This window comes from Apostichopus japonicus, chromosome 16 (assembly GCF_037975245.1).
Source record: "Apostichopus japonicus isolate 1M-3 chromosome 16, ASM3797524v1, whole genome shotgun sequence".
Classification (NCBI taxonomy): domain Eukaryota; kingdom Metazoa; phylum Echinodermata; class Holothuroidea; order Aspidochirotida; family Stichopodidae; genus Apostichopus; species Apostichopus japonicus.
In genome coordinates, this window is record NC_092576.1 from 19035205 (window position 1) to 19060178 (window position 24974).

At 36.7% G+C, this 24974-nt stretch overlaps 2 protein-coding genes across 4 annotated transcripts in view; one reads left to right on the plus strand and one right to left on the minus strand.

Annotated features, from left to right (window-relative positions):
* Positions 1-23082, minus strand: part of LOC139982753 (uncharacterized) — a 162779-nt gene extending 139697 nt beyond the window's left edge. The window contains exon 1 of the mRNA XM_071995838.1: positions 22894-23082. The gene's annotated coding sequence lies outside the window, so the exon portion shown is untranslated. The remainder of the gene's footprint in view (positions 1-22893) is intronic.
* The window catches only part of LOC139982742 (uncharacterized), a 101970-nt gene that overhangs the window by 42495 nt on the left and 34501 nt on the right, over positions 1-24974 (plus strand). For all 3 annotated transcript variants that reach the window (XM_071995818.1, XM_071995819.1, XM_071995817.1), the window contains exons 11-12: positions 4237-4289; positions 5859-5975. In XM_071995818.1, the coding sequence (XP_071851919.1) occupies positions 4237-4289; positions 5859-5975 (170 nt within the window). The remainder of the gene's footprint in view (positions 1-4236; positions 4290-5858; positions 5976-24974) is intronic.

The window sequence follows — 24974 nt, forward strand, 5'->3', positions numbered from 1 at the left end:
TCTTCTAGCAGAATGGCGTACTTTTAGAGTGGTACATTATGACACGCATAGGTCTTGTTGAAGTGCCGAGATTGCTGGTGTAGCCTGCACTATGTTTATCAAGAATGCATGGAACTAAAGATAAAAACGTTCCTGAAGCGCGCAAACATCTGTTCTAGCGAGCTACCATGCATGCGAAATGCGTACAAATATCATAGTAGAAGTATATTTTGTGCGCGCCAAGCGCACAGAGAATTTGTAGTTGCTAGTCACTTTTCAAAGGAGACTACTTCGTAATATTCTCAACATTCGATGGACCAATAACAATTAGTTATCAAAAGATGAGCTCTGCAATGAAACCAACCAAACACCTTGGTCATATATAGTCGCACATAGAAGATTGAGATTTTTCGGTCATGTAGCAAGACTCCAGGAGGACGCTCCAGCACAGGTTACTTTAAGAGAAGCATTGAGACATACTGCTAAACCAGTAGGAAGGCCCGTGACTACCTTGCTTGTAAAAAATAAAGTCGCAATTTAAAGACATTAAAATTAACAATTTCGAGGAAGCAATAAATCTTGCGCAAGATCGTGATACGTGGCGGAGGTTAATCACTGAGCATGTCGGGTAGACGAGGCTCAACTTACTACTACTTCTACTACTACTACTAATACTACTACTACTTCTACTACTACTACTACTACTACTACTACTACTACCATGCATGGTCAATATAATGAACAAATGAAAGGACTATGACATTAACAGTGCAGCTAATTCTGCGGTAGCTAGCTAAAATGCATGCGAAGAGAGATAAAAGCTATCACAGTATCAATCTAGCTAGTGCATGCAAAGCGCGCGAACATTTCTCTGGTCTAGCCATCTATCATGCATTCAAATTGCGCAAAAAGTAACACAACATAAACGCTGAATATTCTATTTCTGTCGAAAATAAACATGTGGATGCAAGCATATGGCCACTGATAAAGACGCTGTGTAAACATTCGCGAAGCGGGCAAATTTTTGAGGTGATATTCACTGGAAAGATATTTCCAGGAAGTCATATACACCTCTTCCGACTCGGAATCTCTACCAAAATGTTACTTTTTAAACTTTTGATTGACTTGTGATTGATGGTCAGGGTCAAGTGTAGAAATTTCTATATGGGGGAGGGGGTCCAAAATGTGATGAAATGTAATGATCGCCGTCCTGGGGAGGGGTCTAAGTGGAGGGATTCTCCCCTCCCCTTTTAGATATATTTTAATAAGGAAGTGTGCTTATATTTTATAGATGCACACTGGTGCATTGTTTAGCCCAAAGCAGCCCCCCCCCCCCACGCCCTGATGGTGCATTCAACATTAGCATACTTCGTAAGTCATGGGGGTGAATACTACTGATGGTGTTTTTTATTCAATAGTATCATGTAGTCTATTATACTGTTTTTATCATTGTGATATCTGTTTTACATACTATTTGAGCGCAAGGGTATAGGGACGCTCAAATGTGGTTTGGGCCCTATAAACTGTATACTATAAATTTTGACAGGGGGCGCTAAAAGCGAAGTTTGCCCATCCCTCCCCCGATCGCTAATAATGCTCAATACGCTACTGCAAAGTATTGAAGTTTAACTACTACTTCGCGTTCTCAAAGTAAATCACTGAAGCTGCATAAAGAACTACCATAGTAAAGTATATTAAAGCGGTAATGACAGACAACATAATCGCGCGTAGCGTGATATTGTTTCCAATATGTATTTAACCATTGACCACACTGAATATAAAATGATATCGTCTCTGCTTGAAGCAGCCTGATTTCGTTCAGTCCGCCTCCATTTATAGTTCTGATGACGTCACATGGAGTCCTATCTAGGTTATTACGTTATATGAACGTCAATGTGTATTTTCAATAAGTTAGTTTGATTTTTTGGGGTCATGTTTCGATCCTCCCATAATATATGTTGAGGGTATAAAACCAATCGTTAAAGAGTTGTTACAGAGCCTCAAAGTTATCGTTGGCATCCATTTTGAATGTATGTTAATTGGATATACTATTCAGTGGGGACACAACAACAATATGAAACCAGAAAAAAAATCACTAGACGTTTCGATGACTTCAATGCAATGAACTTATGGTTGTTACTGTAACCCGAACTAGCTGTTACAATAGAAATCGCCCGAACCATCATGGGGGTGTCCTATATGCATAGGCCCTATACAATACCTAACTACTTTGAACCACTGCTCGGTTAGAGCGACTTCGTACATTTTCCCATTATTTATCTTGTCTTTTAGCTGCAGATTGATGCGCGAAGAATTATTGCTATTACTCCATTACACTGCCTAAATCAAAGCGATCTTTTACGCAATGAAAATCTAAGGTTGTAAGAGCATCTATCTTCCAAAAATCCTAGCAGCAACAACAGCAAACTTGTCTCCGTTCTAATTGTTTATGTACTTTCGAATTATGACTTATACTTAAAGCCAATAGGAAAATTGCCTTAAGAAATAATTAAGGAGATGTTTTGCCATCATAAATATGTTGGTTTTCTGACTGGTATTCTTCACGTTGTTGTGTTAAAGAACCCTATTCTACTCAACCGTTGCTGGCCAAGACAACATAACATTGCTCACAGACCTAGCCAGGCATGTTCAAGTTGTCCCATAATCATAAACGTGAAGAAAGCCGAACGGTACTTTTAAGGCCTAGCTATGCTGAAACTGGTGGAAGAGACTACACATATTGAGTTCAACAGCCGATCCAGACAAAAGCTCGTGAACTCACTGCCAAACTAAGACCGTTTTACACAATTATTCCGCATTGGTCATAGTAAAAAATCTAACTAGGCGAACTGCTAAGTTTCATAAACGCTGCCTGGTCACAACGAAACTACATCCAACTTGAAATAAAATACAACGGAAAACGTCCAAATAGAACCGCTGTACCACAACGAGAACGTACACTTTTTGCACGCAAAGTAAGGCTTCCGAGCGGCAGGTTGAAGCAAATGCAAATATGTTTGAGTTTACAGTTTTAGATTCTACTAATGCCCATAAACTCATTTCCAATGTCAATAGCCCCTATTGGTATGAGGCGTAACGCACATGTTATCTGATAGGCTGGTCGGAGGGAGATACGGTAGCTCATCAACAAGGTTTCCACAATTTGACGTCTAGCGACTCAAAATGATCTTTGACCTCAATAAAATATTGTACTGACGTGTAACTAAAACATACTAAATATGAGATTCGTCCAACATTCCCTTGTTGAGATATCGTGTTTACAAGGTTTACACAATTTGAACCCTGGTCACCCCAAGTGACATTTGACCTCCACATTAAACTAGGTTTTTTTTGCTCCTATATGTGGTCCTCCTACTCACAAAATATAAGATTGGTCCAAGCCTACATCCTTGAGATATCTTTTTTACAAGGTTTTTACTATTTGGCCCCTGGTGACTCCAAATTATCTTTGACCTACCCATAAAACGATAGGGTTCTTCTGCCCAATGTGTTACTCATATACACCAATATAAGATTGGTCCAAGCTTCCCTTCTTTAGATATCGTGTTTACAAGCCAGGCGTTACACCCCCACCCCCCAACACACATGCATACACACACTCTCTGCCTGCATGAATGCATAGGTTACGATTGTCATCGAAACCAAAACTAAAATCTCCTGTTGCACACCCCCAATTTTACTGGAATAATAGCCTTAACCCCGCTGACATCAGCTGTCAATCAATCGTCGAAATTTCCGTGGAGGGGAATTGTCCCGGGGGGGCAATTGTCAGGGTTGGGAATTGTCCGGGTGGGAATTGTCCGAGGAGGAATCGTCCGGGGGGTAATCGTCCGGGGAGGGGATCGTCCAGGGGGGGGAGTTTTCCCGGAACCTACAATTTAAGTTTATCAGGTCCCCTCGCATTCGTTCTTGTAAACAAAGAAAAATATCCATTACTTTACCATAATATTTTCTTTAAACAAACTTTTTTAAATGACTAGATAAAGGATGGTAGTAACGTAAATTGCTACCACATTTATTCCATTAATACAACGTGGCTTGCCTATAAAAAAAATTAAAAAAATAAATCCTGTAAACCTTGTCAGAATTACTTAACACCAGGGGTTTACTCGGTATACTCATAACACTTGGATAAAACGCTCTTATCAACATTTACACAAAGCCAATAAAGCAAATTCACACCTGTCGTCATTTTGTTCAATCTCTTACAACACTTTTACATTTCTGTCATCTTAGTATACTGGAATAATTACTGTTACAGTCTGAATCTTCAATCCGGTGTTTGGGAGGTAAGTTTTGCTAATATTTTTTTTTTCTGTCACTATTGTTTATTCTTGCATTTACTTTGATGTATATGAACCATTTGAATAAAAAGAGAATGATTGCTTTCAAGTTGTCAACCTCAATTTATCGAGCCCACTGAAAGAATGATGGAATCTCAAATATTTAATTTGATGTTGGGATGACTGTTGATTACATTCATTTTTTTCAACTGGTGTCATATGGAAAGTTTAATGTTGTGATCTGTAAATGTCAGTCTTTAAAAAAACATCAATCTCATAACATTGACATTGTCGTTCATGATAATAATAATAATAATAAATAACATTAATATATAACGCTTAATACTAAAGTTTATTTTAAAATAGGGTAGAGTTAGTACTGGCGTTAAAGTATACGCAGTTTTATTTTCTAATTTATTTAACGGGCTTCCACAAATTAGAGTTATAAAAGTGGTATATGTTTGTTAATTGCGCAAACGATATAACTTTACAATAAAAATAACTAAACGATAGCCGATTATAATGTTACTACTTTATGTATTAATACATGACTTATGTGCGATTTGACCTTCAATGACTCTAACTTTGACCGTTTAAAACTATTGTTATCAGTATTGTTATCCGACCGATATCGGGGTTGTAATATCGGATTTGATCAGAACCGATATTAGCAATATCAGTTCAACACCACCTAGAAACACGTGCATTAATTTGGGGCAACACAATGAGCTGTCGTTGCTTTGGCAGGGCTGATCGGGGTGTAGAAGAAGAGTCTTCACCTCTTCTTCCCGTAAACCAAGCTTATTTTTAGAAGTTAAATCTGCCAGCCTTAAACATTTTCTGAGTTAAAAGATTAGTAACATGGTTAGGAATTCTATATGGCAGGCCTCCTGCGTAGTGCCAAACCCCGGTGTAGTACCCTACACCTGAGCAGTTCCCCAAGTTCCTGCACGGTGCCCGCCACCCGAGCGGTTCCAGTTACACAGGCGGTGCCCGACACCTATGTAATATCCAAAATTTAGGCAGTGCGCCACAATAAGGAATGCCCGAATCATAGGCAGTGTTTGTTATGATTTCATCCTTTGTAAAAATATTGTCATATAAAAAAACTAGGTTGGCAAAACGGTAGACGCTGATTTTAAATACAAGCTTACCAATTTAGAGAATTCAGGACAAAGGAAGTACTGTAACACCAGAGCTGTGGTATGACAAATACAAAGAGACAGGTTTGCTTAAGAAAAAAAAAAAGCAATGAAGATGGCGATATCTCTGTATTTTACATTATTACACACTGGTACTATTATACTTGATAGAATAATCAAAATCGGCTCCGAAATAATAATAAATGTATGAACATAATGGGTTGTAAATAAAAATGTCATCAACCAATTGAATATGTTCTCTCTATTAACCTTTACTCGGCAAATTGTCTCTGAGAGGATGTCTGTTGAGAGATAGTACATGTTTTCTGATACATTCGAACTTAGATCTAAACTTAAAAAAAAACAAACTCATACGTACTATAGCATTATTGTAATTAAGGTCAACTAACATTTTTTGGTATTATGTTATCAGGTTAATGAAGATGTTGTCAGGAAACTATGTACAAAGGCTGTACATATTCGACGCAATCACAGTGAGGTACAACAGAGACTTACTATACAGCTTCTGGAGGACGCATCGAACTATGATGTAAGTCAGTAACCGTGGCACGCGGTTGTACTACATAACAACTATGTGTTATAGTTGGTAAAGTAACATAAAGACGTTATGTAGCATGCATGTGCTTTCGTCGTGAAGGCACATGCAAGTCAATTTCTGCCAAATAACCGGTCAGTTTGGACGTAAAAGTACCATAGCACCGTAAAGTAACATTTTTCATGTAGGTTGCTAAACATATTGAAATATAATTCCAACGACCTGAATTTGCGGCTTGAATGTACTCGTTAAAACCGTGGCGCCGTTTTTCACAAACTGTTTTCACATTACTTTTATATTACTAGCTTACTTCCTGACAGCCGGTGTTCTACCGTTACTATATATATTTGTTAAGCTCACCAATTTACTACGTACTATAATTACTATGCAGGATATGACTAGAATTCAGTGTATTTATAGAAGCTGGATATTTCGTTGCATACAGTCGCTAACGGGGCATATACATGTAAACGTATCAACAGTTGGTTTGGACTCATCTAATAACACAATGGTACGTACGTTTGCTACTTTAATCAAATATATCGGCTCAATACATGTTTATTTTATTCCGCCCCTCCGGGAAAGACGCAATGATTTGCTATTGAATTACAAATCGGTGTCACATGTCTTTCCTTCATATGATCAACTGAACCGTTTAATTTAGAAACTTTATTAAGTGATTAAGTTTATGCAATATTCATTTATTTCCCATAGCCTTGAGTATTCGTTACATCGTCACTTTTTGGAGTAGTAACAATTTCTGTTTGGGGTATATGAGCACTTCCCTCAACGCGACCTTAAACATTCTCAACCCGATATCAGAATATTATCAAGTGTAGCAACAACATATTCGAACTTTAACAGTTTTCGACTGAGACAAAGGATATGCTTGCTTATCTTTTCCCGACCGTGGGTAGTATATTTCAATTGTGTGTGTATCTTCTTTGGTTCTTTATCATGCACCATCTCTGGATATTTCCATATCCTAAATCAAGACTCACTGTTTCTAGCTGCATTTCTGTGAGTGATGAAAATATCTGGTCTACTTATTAATTGGTGATTGTTGCATGTAGTTTACTCTAGGACAAAACTTAACCAAATAAAAATTCGTACTCGTCGTGTCAATTCGCTCCCAAGCAATTAAAAAGTCCCAAAAAATCCTTGCATCATATTAAAATGTCTCTAAAACACCACCACACTCAAACTACCACCACAGTCAATGTCATGTATAATTCACCTTATGTAGCTATTCCTGCAATGATGTTTTTTGTGTGTAGGGGAACAGAACAAAAAGTTGTATACTTATTACTATACCAACCCAGTATCTGCTTTGTTATTCCTACACCAGCTTCAGTCGGAGCAAACGATCCAAACCATGTCTTATCTATGCACGTACGTAAACTAGTAAAGAAACTTTATTTGCATGTTGTCAAATGGTAGAAACAAATAAAGTAAAGTAAACTAAACACTAACATGTACATTGACCACGAGGAAAATACATCAAGCATTTGTAACTTCTCGACGCTAACGAGGTTTTCGTTTATTAAGTGTAATATTGGAAATAAAAATAATTTGTTCTTTACCTACATTATAGTTACTCCACAAAGATTGCTAAAACGGCCTGCTAACATCAAATGACACATGAAGGGAAATAGTTCCTCATATACGAACCCCGAATATGGTAACCACAAACAAATACACAAAGACGTTTCATCAACAAACTTAATTCGTTTGATACCAATGATATAGTCTAACATTAAGATCCCCAGTATTAATTAAGCTCCTTCCTGACATATGTAAGAAGTGCGCCACCGATTTAGGAAAACGTGAATAAATTTCAATTGAATACATCAACTATTTTCGGTAAATGAGAATCTACTATTATAACTAATTTTCCTCTAAATTTGATGAAGATAAACGTTGCTCAATGATTATTTCCTATAAAAAAATGACTTTTGAAAACGATTACCAGTAGTAGAAAAAACGGAAACTTCCTGTCATGTTTTCACCCGAAACACAAAACACCTGTTTTTCAAAGTACATACAATCCTGCCGTATACACTGACCAAAGTAAGTATACTTAAGTTGTCATTGTAATAGTCTGTGTGTGATGTGCGTCTGTGACGCTCGGTTTGTAAACAATATCTGATAAGCAACGATCGGACCAATTTCATATTTGTTTTATAGAGTACCACATTGAATACATGGATCATCTTGTTTTTGGGGGGTTAATGCCATTAAGGGTTACTAGGGGTCAAATTGTGAAAACCTTGTAAACATGGTATATCAATATTGGAAGCTTGGGCATATATCATACCTGTTATGAAGGTGTTTTACATTCAGTAAAATCATAAACAAAATACATAATAATAATAATAATAATAAAGGTCATTTGAAGTCAACTAATGCCAAACATATACTTCATTCCCCCCTTACCTGTCTCTCCACACTAGGGCACCTTTCTAAACATAATATCGCAAGGGAAGCTTAGACAGCTCGCATATTTGGTAGAGAAATGTACCACATTGAGTACAAGAAGCCTTCTGTTAAGGGCTATGACTTTGGCGGCGCACACCTACAAGCACCGATAAGACTTTGACGGCACACACCTACTTGCGTCTATGATGAACCTCGAGGCACACATACATACTAGCGCCGTTATGACATTGACGGCACACACCTACTAGCTCCGCTATGAACTTGACGGTGCACACCCAAGGCGCCGCACTAGCGTCCCAGTCAAGTTATGACGTAAACATCTGTGGAAAACTCTTAAGTGCGGAAATCGTAAAGTATCTTGCAGTACAGTAAACCACCATCGATCGTATAGTGAGTCAAGCAGATTGAAGACGAGAGAGCCACGCGTCAACCACGTTAGTCTAACCGACACGCCGTTTTATACTATAACACACCTCTCGCACCCAAAGCACTGTTCCCAACATTACCTTACGTTAAAACCCCAGCCAATGAAACACGGTATTTTCCTACAAAGTTCATCCAATAGAATCTTGTTTTATGTTCTGGTACTAGCACTGAGAGTAGCCCCGCCTGCGTTTTTTTTTTCCCAGGACGAACGTGGGTTTCAGGTTTTTCAGGAATTTACAAATTCGTTTGAAATCAGAGTTAGGGTTTAGAAAGTGGGTTAGGGATCCAGTTCATATGAAAATGAAAGATTGTCGTTCATAATCTGGTGTCAAAACTAGGAAAAAAGGTTCAGAACATGTTTTTTGAAAAAGCGTCACGTTTGGAATCCATGGATTTGATTGGCCGATGCCCACGTTCGTCCTGGGAAAAAAAAAATACGCGCCCCGCCTTGAGAAGCTTTGCATGTTAGAAGAACCTCCCAGAGAAACCACCCGGAATTGCCAAAAGTGGCACAGCTTCGATTATAAATATTTTCAATTAAATACTACGACGGCAACCGTTCCGTTGCCTCGTTAAAATGTTAAAGGCAGTTTAGTGAATCCAGCCACGACAAACAAACACACTGTACTTCATTCTTACCATTCATGAAATATAACACAGTTTGGTGAGTCCAGTCAAAACAAACAAACACACTGTACTTTATTCATACCATTTCTGTCATTTTGTGTGTCCAGAAGTATATACTGAAAGAAGCTTGATAGGTTCATATCTAGGTCCTGATTTCTTCTATCCAGTACAGTCCGTGTCTTCCTCTTCAATAGAGGGTTTCTTCCTATGGTTGAATTATTACATCATTGAGCCGTTTGAGCCTCGGTGGCTTCGAAAAAAAGTGAAATATTAACATGAAATCAAGCAGCAAGTCAAGACAGCATAGTAAGAATATGTTACCCTAATAGTTACCCTAATAAGTTGACATTTTACAAGAAATTGATTAATTAAAAGCCTGGAAGGAAGTCATTTTTCAGAAATTTTTTGAAATGACAAGATTAGTAAATTCAATCCACCGTAAATTGTTGAAAGAGCAAATGCCCCGTAGAAAGTTGTCAGTTCAACATTTTCAGAAAATTTCAAATTCTTCATTTGGGTACACTGCAACACTTGATCAACTTCATGTCCAATGTTGAGCGAATAGTCAACAACCTCAAAAAGGTAGCATAATATGACCAATGAAGTTGGGTTTTCCAATCACTCAAGGTTTATGACCATGTATTGGGTAAATATAGTTGAGTAATTGCTGGGAATTTCTTCACCAACAGTGTTGGGTAAAAGCTGGCCCATTATTTCCGCACAATCATACGATATTGATGGGCATATTTTTTAACCATTTATACAGCAGGTCCCTGTTATCATTTATTCCCTTCTGCTGTGCCATGCATGATTTTCATTCCTCTTGAAAATTTGAGAACCAAAAACGACTGAAGCAATGTCATTCTTTCAAATTATTTATTTGCCTATAAATATAGATAACAAAAATAATGCACAATCACACATGATATCCTGAAATTACCACTGACCTCACCAACAGGCTTCTTGTTCTAAATGTAATACATCAACAGAGTAAATATGACATCTGTCATTGTTGAAATATTGTGTAAAACATGGTTTCACAATTTGAACCCAGGTGAACTAAAACGACCATTGATCCCGCCCACAACCTTGGGCTTTTGTAAGCAATGTAGAACAATTGCATATATATATATATATATATATATATATATATATATATATATATATATATATATATATATATATATATATATATATATATATATATATATATATATATATATATATATATATATATATATATATATATATATATATATATATATATATATATATATTGCAATATGCGATCTATTCATGCTTTCCTTGCGATACTGTGTTAAGGAAGGTACGTTAGTTTCGACCGTTAGGTAAGGGGAGTGAAGTAAATGTTTGGCATTTTGTTAATTTAAATGACCTTTGACCTCCACCAAAACAATATACTTCTTGTACTCAATGTTGTACTTCTACACATTAAATATGAGGTCTGCCCAAGCTTCCCTTCTTGAGATATCGTATTTACAAGGTTTTCACAATTTGACCTCTGGTGACCCCAACATACATTTTATCTCCACAAAAAACAACCGGCTTTTTGTACTTAATGGTATAAAACATACTAAGCATGAGATCTGCCCAAGCTTACTTTCTTAAGATATCATGTTAACAAGGTTTTCACAATGTGAATTCTGGTGACCCCAATGACCTTTGACCTCCACAAACAATAATATACAATTTTAACTGAATGTTATACACCTTTATACTAAGTACGAGATCTGCCCAAGCTTCAAATTAGAGATATAATGTTCACAAGGTTTTCACATTTGGACTCCTGGTGACCCGAAATGACCTGTGACCTTCCATACAACTATTAGCTTCTTGTACTCAACATGGTACTTCTACTTCTACCAAATATTAGGCCTGCTCAAGCTTCTCTTATGATTTTACAGCAAATGGTTCATGCCATGACAGCAACAGAAAATAAATCTCTGTTTTTTTTTACTTGCGACAGCTTTTCTCCATTAAACCCACCTGGTCAAAATGCATTTAGAATAAGAACCATTGAAGTTTGTTTGACAGATTCAATAGCATGGCATTCACAACAAATTGCACATTACATGCCAGAAAATACAAATCTTATGGATATTAGTTGTCCATCATCAGCTTACTTGTATCAGCCAGCCCAATATTAAATTGTTAGAATCATTGAGCAAAACGTTTTGGTAAGGAAAGACATATTTTTAAGTAAAGCAAAGTTTGACGGTGTTTGGATTCAGAAAAACTGATATATCTACTGAAATTGTAACGTTGATTTTGTGTAAATCAACGTTTATAACATTTCATTCTCACATATAGGTATCATATCTGATACCAACATGGCCTATCTACACACCAAGTACATGCAAAACTGCTGAATGCAAAGTTTACCATATGTACATTTTACAATGAAAGCTAATAGTTGGAAGGCCTAGATTGATCTTGACACCGTCTTTCCTTGGTTATCATCCAAGTGGTGATGCACCAGGTACTTTTATATCTTTGGTCCAAAACACAAGGTGTCACCATAGCACTATGCAGTGTTAATGTGGCGGGTTCAAATCTTTCTCCTGATAAATACAACCATTTAAAAACCAATCAACTTATCAATTGTTAGGTATCCTTTTCTGAAGGAACCTCCAATTCTCTCCAGATTCCCTGCATTTGGAGAATAGATACATTGAAATTCCTGTTCCAGCTATGGGAGGAATAAGATGAACCAATTATAATGTTGAAATTAGCACAACACAACACAGCACAAAGAAATAAATAAAACACATAAGTGTAGCTAAGAAAGATGTAAACACTTGTAATCACTTCAGGCGAAATAGGAATCTGCGGGGATGCAATCTGTGCATTAAATGAGACAGTATTCACTCGTATCTTGTAATAGCTTCATCCCATTATGTATCTTCATTACTCTAATTAATGAAATAATAATATCAATACCAATGTTTTGCAAACGCATTTCATTTACAACTAAGACTCATTAGTCAATACATCAGATTAAATAGTTCTTCATCTGACTTGACCACTATGATATTTTGGTATAACGGGCTATGATGAGGGTATATTACCATCATGTGAAAGCTACAGTCAGCCAATGCGGGTTTCTTTGGTCATTGTAGCTATTGATACCAGCGTGATAAATTTCCATTTGATTACTTGCCTTGAAGTAAATGAATAGCAGAAGATCTTCAGCAGGTTTTATGATTAGTATAGGAAATCTCTTGTAGAATGTAAAATAAGACCCTCCCATACCTCCAAACATTCTACAAATTGCAAATTATTTTTGATCCTGAAATATTGGGTTACAAACAGTAAGCTGAAGGTGTAACAGAGCAAATCTGTTGAGGACATGTCATTAATTGTGTAGAACTTGACTCTGCTATCTAAAGCAAGTAACCATACATACCTTCTGACCCTCCACTCCTGTCAAACGTTTACTTTCTAATGTATCTCAGATGCTCTTCAAGGTAGCCTGTTGCTGGTCTGCCTTTGCATCCTTTCATATTGTAGGCTTCCTGTTGGTTCAAGCAAATGCAACTTTATCTGTATATGAAGTTACTGAATAGTATAAGTATGCACATACAAAAGAACATGTCACCTTTCACAGGGTGCATGCAAGTTGTGATGAACTTTTTTGGTATTCTTTGGAATGAAAACATGTTTTGCTACTTAAGAATTATTCATTATCCTGAAAAAGGTCTTTGAATAATGCATCCCATACAGCCTCAGCCCTATATTTGTACACTAATTGAGCTGGACTGTGCTCATGAAGTAATGTTTATATTCTTTATAAACTTTCCAGTGGAAAGAAGACTGTATTTGGTAAATCTAATGCCGATTGAATATGAAGGACTGTAATAACTGTTTTCTTTCACTTCAGTTTTGTCGTAAGTGTTTTGGGTGTTCAAATCAGATGTCATCTGATATTAAAGGATGGTACTTACTTGTCAGAAATATTCTACATAATAACTACCAAATCAGCTATCCATATGCCTCCTACTGAATTGTCCTTTACAAACTGCCTTAGGTGTTGAAATTTACACCAGTTTTTTTTTTACATCAATGGTCATGTGCATAGCAAACTATTAAAAGATAAATACTTGCTTTAGCAGACCGTTTGCTTTGCTATTTTATAGATCAATGAAATAAAAAAGATCGCATTTACTGCTCCATATCTCTTTTAGTATTCACCTTTAACTTATGTTCTGCCACTTTCATGTCTGGGATGCTCCTTTAAAGTAAAACCAATGATGAGGTCATTTTCTTTGTCTGTTCCTGATTGTTTATAGTTAATAAATCGCCTTACAAACTATAAGATTTGTCTTAAAGGCATTTCTTTACCATCGTATTAAAACCATACCAGCTACTGTATGTAGTACTCTTATCAAGCCAATGTAATTTGCATCTAGTTTTCCTTCATTTAATTATGTTTAGCCAATATTTAGGACATGACCCAACCGTCTGTGTGCTAGACCACTTCAGCCAATATCATTGATGAGCTTCTGAAGTTAATAGGTTAATTTATTCAAACATAAAAGTGATATCAGTGGTGTACTAGCTCTTCTTGAGGATGTAACAAAGTGTTAACATATCAACATCCAACCTTCAATTAATATCATCAGCATAACCCAAGAAGTACATAGAGTTGCAACTAAACACTACTATATAGGCTGAGAGGAAACAGTGAATTCACAACTTCATTAATCGCACAGAACACAAAACCAAGACAATTTGGTATAAGAGCAAACACCTAGTCTCAGTGTAACAAATGGTTTAATTTCTCAGTCTGTTCTAGGTTGTCTTATCATATGCTTTAGATTTTTGGTCCCTATGTTGAGACCCCAACAAATTTCTGTTTTGGTAGGCAGTGGACCCCCAGTACCTCCCATTCGTCTTTGCCACTGAGATAATGAAGGTAAATATTCACAACACCAACAAACTAATTACTTACTTTTGTCCATGGTGAGTGATCAGGTGTCCAACCAAGATGTACACAACGGTATGTCTCTCCCTTTTAGTAAAGAGATAATTTGCTTCAGCGAACCTCATCACATTTCTTCCAGTACGGGTCTCTGCTAGAATTACAATATACATATCAACAAACTTATCTAATACATGTCTCCATTGAAACATAATGATGGAGAAGTATGTCACATATTAAATTATTTATAAATGTCTTAGCTCTGACAAAACTTGGGTTGATATTGAAAGGAAATAATCTAAAGTAGGTACTCCTACTACTGGGAGGAGTTTACAGGCTACCTTCAAGGAAACTAACCCTATTCAAATAGCATACTTTAGTGTCTGGATATTACAGTTAATGATAACTCAAGTTTACTGGGTCAATGGATACCATACTATGTACTATAGGTTTGGTTAAGTTTAACTATTTGTGGCAAATCATTCCTTAGTTTGTATCCTTGTGTGGGTCTGGTGGTCTAATATGCATGTATTTGTGTAACATAAATACACTAAAAGATACATTAATTATTACAGCTTTATTGCCTTGACCAAAGGTATGCAGCTCAACCATTTCACAACCTGAATGTTGATAATTTAATTTGTAAAGACACTCACCCACTCTCATCCACAAAGGAAGTTATGTCATCAGTGATGCTTGCACGTTTAAATATTTTCTTGTTCACCTCCTCGAAGAACAAGTTCTGAAAGAACTCCAAATGCAATGTTGAAAGATGTACCACCTGGAGGTCAAAAAGAAAATACAAAATAATTCAACTTTCCATTCACTAGATTTATCAATGTGAAAACTCAAGTGGTCTGTGATAATTGTTGTACCACTGTAAAGAAAAGTGCCTTTACTCAAAGTATCTATTGTAGCATGTGTTTGAGGCTAGTATTCAGTTAGGACCATTGAAATAGTGCTGACATCATGCTATCAATGTCTTTCATTTTGTCTCAAATAATTAGGATATATGAATATTTATACAGCTGTATTCTCATGACAACAAATATATTGTTCACTTCTTCTGTTTTAATCATATTTATAAATTTGCTTTTATGATAGAGCCACTTGGGGCATGTTTTGCACCTGAGGTATTCTAACAACTAGTTATTACATCACTAGTAGTACTAACTTCATGTTGCCTCCAATGAGTTTCTGAGAAAAACAAAAGTTGATTTGATTTGCAATCCCTGTGTGTATAGCTCAAAAGATTTAAGATATTAGATTATCTGCGCATTAACATTTGACATCAGTTTTCTTAATGCCCTGAGATGGAGAGGGCAGGGAAGGTTAGGATGTTAAAAGAGAAATGGCTGTTGTTAATTACTTTACATTTTATCAAACTCAATATATAATGGTGTAGCAAACTAATACTAAATGGTGACATGTGTAACATATTGCAAGTGAAAGCACACAGGTTTCGGTTAGAGTGATCACATTTTAAACAAAATTACTAACTCACAGGCTGAGGCAGTTGTGCAGGGTGTTATACAATCTTACGTTATATATATATATTAACATACTCACTTAATACATGTCTCCATTGAAACAGAATGATGTCGCATATTAAATTATTTATAAATGCCTTAGCTTTGACTAATGTTGGGTTTACATCAAAGTTGGTACTCCTACTACTGGGAGGAGTTTACAGGCTACCTTCAAGAAAACTAACCCTATTCAAATAGCATAACTTAGTCTCAGAGGATATTAAAGTTGATGATAACTCAGGTTTGAAGGTATATTTAAGGTCACTACTGGGTCAAATGAAGCCTTATTATGTACTATAGGTTTGGTCAAGTTTAACTACTTGTGACAATTCATACCTTAGTTTGTAAATTACATATACCAATAAGGATAATCCTCCTCATAGTATAAACCAGACTTTAGAAGTGTTCTAACTTAGTGTGGATATGGGTCTTGTTTTGTGTCAAGTGACTCTATATTTTGTTATGAAACATTCACTTATTAACTAAATGTATTGTTTAAGAACCTGTCATACATTTTACTGCCTATTTTTTGTGGGAGGCTGACATAAACATATACATAGGTCTCGTTGTGTACATTTACACATTGATAAGCAATACAATGTATGTCATGCAGTGCCTTATATGGTGAATGTATGTTAAATGGAGGCCTTTACCTTCCCTTAGGCCCTTAGAGAGTTTGTTGATCAAGCAAGTTTCAAAATAATTACTGTTCCACAAGGACAAGGCAGTAAAAAATCACTTTCTACCCAGACTCAAAGCTAATTATAACTACAACCCAGCTCACCAGATCTGCTATACACTAAGTATACACTTACCATTACCATTATCAGCATATTGCAAACATTTCTGTGCAAGATCTGCATCATGTGACCCCCAAAGATCATCTCAAGACTGATTAATCCACTTTCACCTGATGAGGAGATAAAGAAAAATGCAATAAGAATCAGTTGTCACTAATTTTATATTGAGAATATCAGAAATATATAAGTCTTAATGTAAACAATAACCAGAATGCAAAAATGCATTGTAGTATCGATGATGTAACATGAGCAGTTTTCTTCCTGAATCTGACGTTATGTACATTGAGGGTGTTCTATGTTTACAAGGCTTTCATGATTCCACCTGATGTCTACATATGACCTTTGACTTCAACCAAAATCCATAGGCTTCTTTCTAACTCAATGTTTTACACCTTCACACCAAATATGAGATCTGCAAAGTTTCCAATATTGGGACGTCATGTATACAAGGTTTCCACAATTAATATATCAGAAAAATATCAGAGAATATCAGAAATATATAAGTCTTAATGTAAACAATAACCAGAATGCAAAAATGCATTGTAGTATCGATGATGTAACATGAGCAGTTTTCTTCCTGAATCTGACGTTATGTACATTGAGGGTGTTCTATGTTTACAAGGCTTTCATGATTCCACCTGATGTCTACATATGACCTTTGACTTCAACCAAAATCCATAGGCTTCTTTCTAACTCAATGTTTTACACCTTCACACCAAATATGAGATCTGCTAAGTTTCCAATATTGGGACGTCATGTATACAAGGTTTCCACAATTTGCCCCCTGGGGACCCCAAATGACCTTTGCCCTCCACCAAAAACAATTGGATTATTGTACTTAATGTGGTATTACTACACACTTAATATGAAGTTGGTGTGACTTTCTTTTCTTGAGCTATCATGTTGACAAGGTTTCCACAGTGTCATCACTGGTGACCCCAAATAACCCTTGACCTCCACTAAAAACAATAGGCTTCTTGTACTTAATGTGGTACTTTTACACACTAAAAATAAAATTGACCTAACTTTCCCTTCTTGAGATATCGTGTTTACAAGCTGGGCGTCATAAACGCACTCACACGTACATACACGCACATCCACGCTCTCATGAATGCAAAGGTTGCAATTATCATCAAAACCAAAAACCCTTGTTATAGTGTTTGCCTTGTTAATTTATTCAACAGTTATTCCATTTCTCACAGATATTTAAGCTAATGGTAGAAAGACTTTGTGTTACTGAAATAACTCAATAATTGCAAATTTGTTCATTTTATTGTAAGAAGTTCTTGATTTTCAAGTTGAATAATTTTCGAAAATTAATCCATAACCAAAACAATACGCTAAACTTGGTATCATGATTGCAATCCTTTGGATTAGGCTAAATTGATCAGCACACTTTCTAGTTTAGTACTTTTAACGTGATTGGTGCAGCTAGCCAATGAAGTTGTTCATCTTTGTTTTAACGACAAATTTATAATTTTGTTACATTGAAGCCAAGCAAAATTTTAGGCATAATTACTGGTCTGGATTGCTTCTGTCAAACAATTGGTATAACAGTGTGAAGCAGAGGCTGCTCTAATAAACAAATGTTGTCTTTGCTTTCACAACTGTCCCAGTAACTTCATTTCTATCTTTGCCAGTAGACATCAACCAAAATCCCCTCCCCTTTCCCAAACACACCCATATAACATAATAACTGAATTAGAGAATAATTTGAAGAACATAAAAAAAATACAAAATGTGTTAAGGATTTCAGATGACATAACATGCAGAATCCTAAAAGAACTTGTCATATTGTGTTGTTTGATCTTCTGTGATAGAATCATAAACTGTTGCTTGTCATAGTGCAATACTCAATACCTCATTATCAATGACAACTATTGAATATGATGGGATGGGTGAACCTTGTCATAAATTACATCATATTAACCTCAACCTCGAGACAGTGACAATAGAAAAATTGGTCTGATTTGAAAGATTAGAGATGTACTTGGCTAAAATATAGAAATCACATGAGAATTTCTTACTCTTGAAACTTACAATTATGGTAAAATTTGTAGAGATGATGCTACAATTAGAGAAACACTGAACAAAAATGGTCTCACAGAATCATTCAGTCTAAGACTTAGATTGTTCTTATTTATGTCTTGTATTGCAGTGATTGGAATTGATAAGGGGGGGGGGGGGGGCTTGCTGTATGAGGGACGTTCCGGAGGGGATATTTACGTTGAATAAACTGATAAATTATGGAGCAAACTTATCCACTTAAACCCTTGCATTCCCATTGAAGAGGGGAAGGGGTTGGGGTAAGACACAGGTGGTGGACCATGTAATCATTACCCTGCTCATGTTTATTGTTTGGTGTACACACCTCTCTCAAAGGCTGTAATCTGCACATGAAACTGGCAAATCCCTAAACTGGCTGATCTCAGGACTGAATAACTGAAGTTTACCTGATGATGAGAAAGAACAAAAAGCATTTGGTCATGAGGTTATTCTGTGTCAAATCACGGATGGCTGTTGCTGCACCCTCCCCAAAAATGCCCAAATTTATTATATGATCGAAACACCACAAAATAAGCATATTCTGAAATTTCAGTTGCATTGCTTCAAAATTGGCTGTATCATCACACTTTGGAATCCCGCAATTTGTCATTTCCTTGACATTTGAGGTCTTTTATCTCATCAATTAAACATCCTACTACCTTTCTATTACAGATACCTATAGAGTCTATCCCATAGAACTGGAATATAAAATTAGGCTACAAAAACATTGTCTTGTGGAGTTAGGTCAAATTAAAAGTGTCAAAATATTCAATTTTTGTATTTTTCACTAAAAAAAATTGCTATTTTCAGTGATAAATTGCTCCTAAACCGTTGCTTCAGGGTACTTGATTCTTTAAGAGGTTATCATGTCTAGTACAAACATCACTAAATAATGATTACAATGCTTTCCAATAATATGTTTGCAAGTAATGCAGCTCTAAAGTTGCTATTACATGCTGCTATTCAGGGGTCGAGGGTTTTATACTTTAATTATTAGTACAAAGTTCAATACACCTAAACAAATTTCAGGGTTCTAGCTTTTCTCAATATTAATATATGAAGTTTTTGATGTACAAAAGAGATCGTCTTTGACAGCCAATAACTCAAATCGAGTTATGTTGACAAAATCTGATTTTTTCTGGAAGAGGTATAGTACCACCCTGTTTGTACAATTCAATTGCAGGAGGGTGTTTAACTTGTTTTGAATGAAAAATCCTCAACATTTGGGATTTTTACCAAAAAACATTTTTTGCCTGTTTGATGTTCCACATGTTTTGAGCCTGGTTGTACTTCGAGGTCATTCAATTCAATAATGTGCAGTTTTTTTTTATGTCATATAAACAATACTACTTGCAATGTACTTGTCTGTTTTAATTCATTTAATTAAAAGGCTGACTATAAAATGAATGTCAATTGTCAACCAGTACACACATGTACAGTGTGTACAGTACATATATCTGGGTATACATGTACAATCTGTATTTAATAGTGTAAACATAGTCTTCTGGTCTCAAATATGCAAGAAAGACATGTCATCATGACATGATATCGAAAAAGCGTAACAAGGAAATTAAACCTCCTCCCCATGCTTGCTCCTTCATTCCCTCCCTCCCCCCCCCCCCCCGCCCTTAGTCGGCTCCAGTATAACAAAGCACACGCACCTACTGTACTGTAAGGCGCACAACTAAGCATTACGATTAATTTCTTTAGCTTTGTCTTTAATCGATTGCTGTAGTAGTAATTTTCTGGACATATTGTTTGCATTTTACCCTCAATTACTATATGGGTTCAACCAATTGGCATCACATATAGAATTAAACACTACAGAGTTCATCATTATGTAAGGCAACAAACTATCAGGTTATAAATGTTAATTTAAATACATGTAATATATTTATACCAGGAAATTTGTTATCTGCCATACGTTATTCGTAGGGCTACGAGACAAAAAGTTACTTCATGTAGAGGTCACTATTTCACATATTTGCAGGGAGGATCCAATACCAATAATGGTTTGGAAGGAATGGGGGTGGAGGGGGGGGGGGGGAGGAAGAAAGTGCAGTATTTAAGACATATATTTGGAACATTGGTACTTTAAGTTCACTTTCAGATTTTTGCAATGAATCAAATAAATACCCACTATCAGCAGTTTGGTAAATCTAGTCACAACAAACAAGCAAACTTCCTTACCATTCCTGTGTCATTCTGTGCGTCAAGAAGTGTAGGAACTGAAAGAAGCTTGATAGGTTCATATCTAGGTCCTGATTTCTTCTATCCAGTACAGTCTCTGTCTTCACCTTCACTAGAGGGTTTCTTCTATGGTTGAATTATTCGTCATGGAGCGGCTTTGAGCCTCGGTGACTTCTTAACCAAAAGTGAAACAATAACATAATCAAATTACTTATTCAGATATATTCACTGGCAAATGACTCTAGAAAAAAAAAGGTTACACACAGCAAAGATACCCATGGCAGCAATTTTGAACATTTTATGGAACTTCTGTATACGTAGATAGCCAGTTGAACTGGCTATCTACGTCTGGAACTGTTCCAGATGGAACTTCAGATAGCCAAATAGCACTACGGGTCATAGTGAATGATCATCTTAACATGTTAAAAGCACTTGGCCATCTCAAAAACGTTATGCTTATTGCCCGCAAATTACAAAAAAAAAATATAAGATTTGTGATATTAAAGGCATTGAAGACTCGCCCCAAACCGCGTGCGGCCATCTGAAAAAGTTAACTTTCTGTTGCTTGTAAGTGACGTTTTGTTCGTGTCGCTACAAAATGCAGACAGTAATGAAACGTGATACCTTGTTATCTTTAGCTGGACCTGAGATGTCCATCTCTGTACCGTGTGTATACTGTGCTGTGGATATTGACTGCAGCTGTATGTACTGACTGTACACTAGTGTCTAATTACCGACGGTAGCAAGCAGTGTGTGTATTTTCTGGGATCGATGGTGGTGTCTAACACTTCTGTTACACCTCATTCGAAACTAGGTCAAATTACAGGCATTAGTCATTTCTTTTTGCGCGAGTCTTCACACCCTTTAAAGCTGAAGGTGCATTTGCAGGTAAATGAGCGTTACCCTGGAAACTATGGATTTGTTACAATAACAGGATGTCTTGGAATAAGATGGGTGGTGTAAAATGCTGCAGTAGTTTGGGTGACACAACAACTGTACAACTACTGTACTGTACAATAACACACGTATGATGGAATGTTGAATCACATTCTAGAGCTGGTAAACCTTGAATTTCATTTGAACTTTGCTGTTCTTAAGTTATAAAATTTTATCCACAATATTCCAGAAAAGGAAACAACTCCAGAGTACTTGAAGAGTCGGATTTCAATTGGTAAATTTGATCAAAGTATATTTGAAAGGAATCGGGTAGGCATAATACTACACTACAGCTAGTAGCTACTGTATGCCTAGACCTAAACATACTTAGGCACGGTTAGGCTGAGCCTATGTCATGTTTTATCTTTATTCTGGCGTTGGATTATTGGATACTGCTATTGAAGTCCTTGGACTAGGCCAGAGTTGCATTTCTCTCTATAGATTGGACCAAAGAATAGACCGGGGAGTCGGGGACCGTGTCATTCTGCCATCGGTACATTCCGCCAAGAAAAAGTTCCGCAATATTTCCCCCATGGCGGTATAGCACTTTTGTATGACAGAAAGAGCACATTATTATGGGTGCACTGTAGGCATATATGCAATGTATCACTTCGCTTCACACTACCTACAGTAGTCCGCAAAATCCCAAAATTTGGTCATTTTAATAAACAATCAACCTAAATTAATTTGATTTCTTCAACCAACTATTATATATTAGAAGACAGTGTATTACCACTATTCAATGACATAAAGACTGTATTTAATCTTAACTACAATTCAGTGTATGCAGCGAACTGTCACATTTGAAGACAGTGTACCCATCCTTTCACGCAAATCAATTAAAGTTTCACAGATACATTCCTGTGTAAAATCCATTCCTAAAATATATCTTCCCGCCATATGTTTCCAGCTTTTCCGCCATGGCGGAAAGGATCAAAACATATGGCGGTAGGCATGTGGGTATGTACGTACAGTACCCCTATGGCGGAATGACACTGGAACCGATTAGACCTACAATAGTAGCCTCAACTTAAAATTCAACGTTAATACTCCCTGCCATTCTCTGTGCATAGCCTAACCGGCCCTAACGTTTCGTTGGGTCCATGACATACGAGGATTTTTTGCGTTGAGAGTTGCGATAGACTCTGTTTCTCACTGTATCATGTTCACCATCTGGTAAAGACTGCATTTTCTTCTTATTTCGTAAACCAGAACTGTAAGCTGTGGGGAATCACACCAAACAAACTGGGAAGCAGTTCTTCGAAGGCCGTGGCTATTCTTACAACTAGTCGTAACAATTATTTATAAACTATTCTTACAACATCGGCGAATTCATGAGAAATCAAAGAATATAAAGCAACTGCGCATGTAGTAGGGGTAACCCTTACCCTAACTCTAACCCTCAATCCAACCCTAACCCTAAAACTAACCCAAACCGGAAATTATTGTTACTCCTGGTCGTAAAAATAGTACTCCTAGTCGTAAAGAAGCAACTGCGCGTGCGCATAAGGGAATTATTGTTACGACTAGTCGTAAGAATAGCCACTTTGTTCTTCGAAAGCGGATTCAAATGCTTCGCTGTTTTGTTTTCGATTGCGTAATTGAGACTTGTCCAAGTCGTTTCCAATCAACGAGGTAAATGAATCTGGAGGATTCATGTCAATTGGGTGCGCGCGTACCATGTATGGAGGGTCATGTGATGTGTTCCAGGGTGGTACTATACTGATATTTCTCTGTAGCAGTTCGAGAACAGTGTTATTGACTTCGTGAAAGATTGGTCGGTTCGGACATGGGAACTAACGGCATAAGAAGGTACTGGTACTTCAGGCCTACGAAATAGTGCTAATATGCTAACGTTCAACCTTATTCTCTTGGATGAAGGCAGGCTTTCTACATAATCTTACTTATTAATACAGCTCTAGGGGCAAGCTTTGTCTCATATGGCCTAACGTTATTACTACACGCTATAAGTGAATGTAGAAATGGGAAATGTGGGGAAATGCTTAGTTCAGTGCAACTACGGAATTCTCCATGGAACAGAGCCTAATGCTGCTCGACGGGAATATAACTATCACGTTAGGCTACAGGCACGGTTATTGCTAGGTAACGGGTGTCGTCTGCTGCTCTAAGCACGCAAACACATTTACGTACTAGTTGGGTGAAATCATCATGCGTAATAGGGAGAGTAGTATATTAGTACCACCCTGGAACACATCACATGACCCTCCATACATGGTACGCGCGTACGCGCGTATTTACTGTGTGATAGTTCCTCCAGATTCATTTACCTCGTTGTTTCCAATCGCCAACAGAAAATCCGTATGGGCGGCCATTTGGGCACAAAATACAACGACGAAACAAGAGACAAACAGATAAGATAAATGATGTAAAGGAACAATAATAAGAATGCAGTGCATAACAGATAGATTGAAAGATATGGAGAAACATTCCAAACAAGAAAAGAACAAATAAACAGACCAACATGAAGTAAATTAACATTATTATACAACTAACCTGATCTCCTTTTATATTGAAACAAGACTAATTTGACTAAAAGAGAAGAAAAAATTTACAGATGAAAAAAAAAATAGATAAGAATCTCAAGAGAACAACGATTTGCTAACACAATCTCCACATAGTGATATATCGACTGTAAAGCTCGATTTAATAATAATAAGAAAAATATGAACTCAAAGGACTAAACAACCAAATAAAACTACACTAAGCCGTTTATGAACGACATGACTGCGCGAACTAAATGCAAGATCGTCCCACGTTTGAAAGTTTTCCCTATAAATCAAAACGAACGTTGGGACAGAATCAAAGTGAACATTGCGACAGAATCAAAACAAACAGCGGGCAAAATAAAAATAAAAACAGAGTCGATATACTTAGCACGCCTCTAAGATACTTTTAGGAACGACTTCAGCACACGGCAACGGCGCATGTCGAAGCGGTCCTTGCTGCATGGACATTTATTGTCTTAGCGTCATATCATCAGGCCCATATGTACTTGGTCACGGTGACTAGGCCTGTATAAGAGAATCAGTATGGCAGT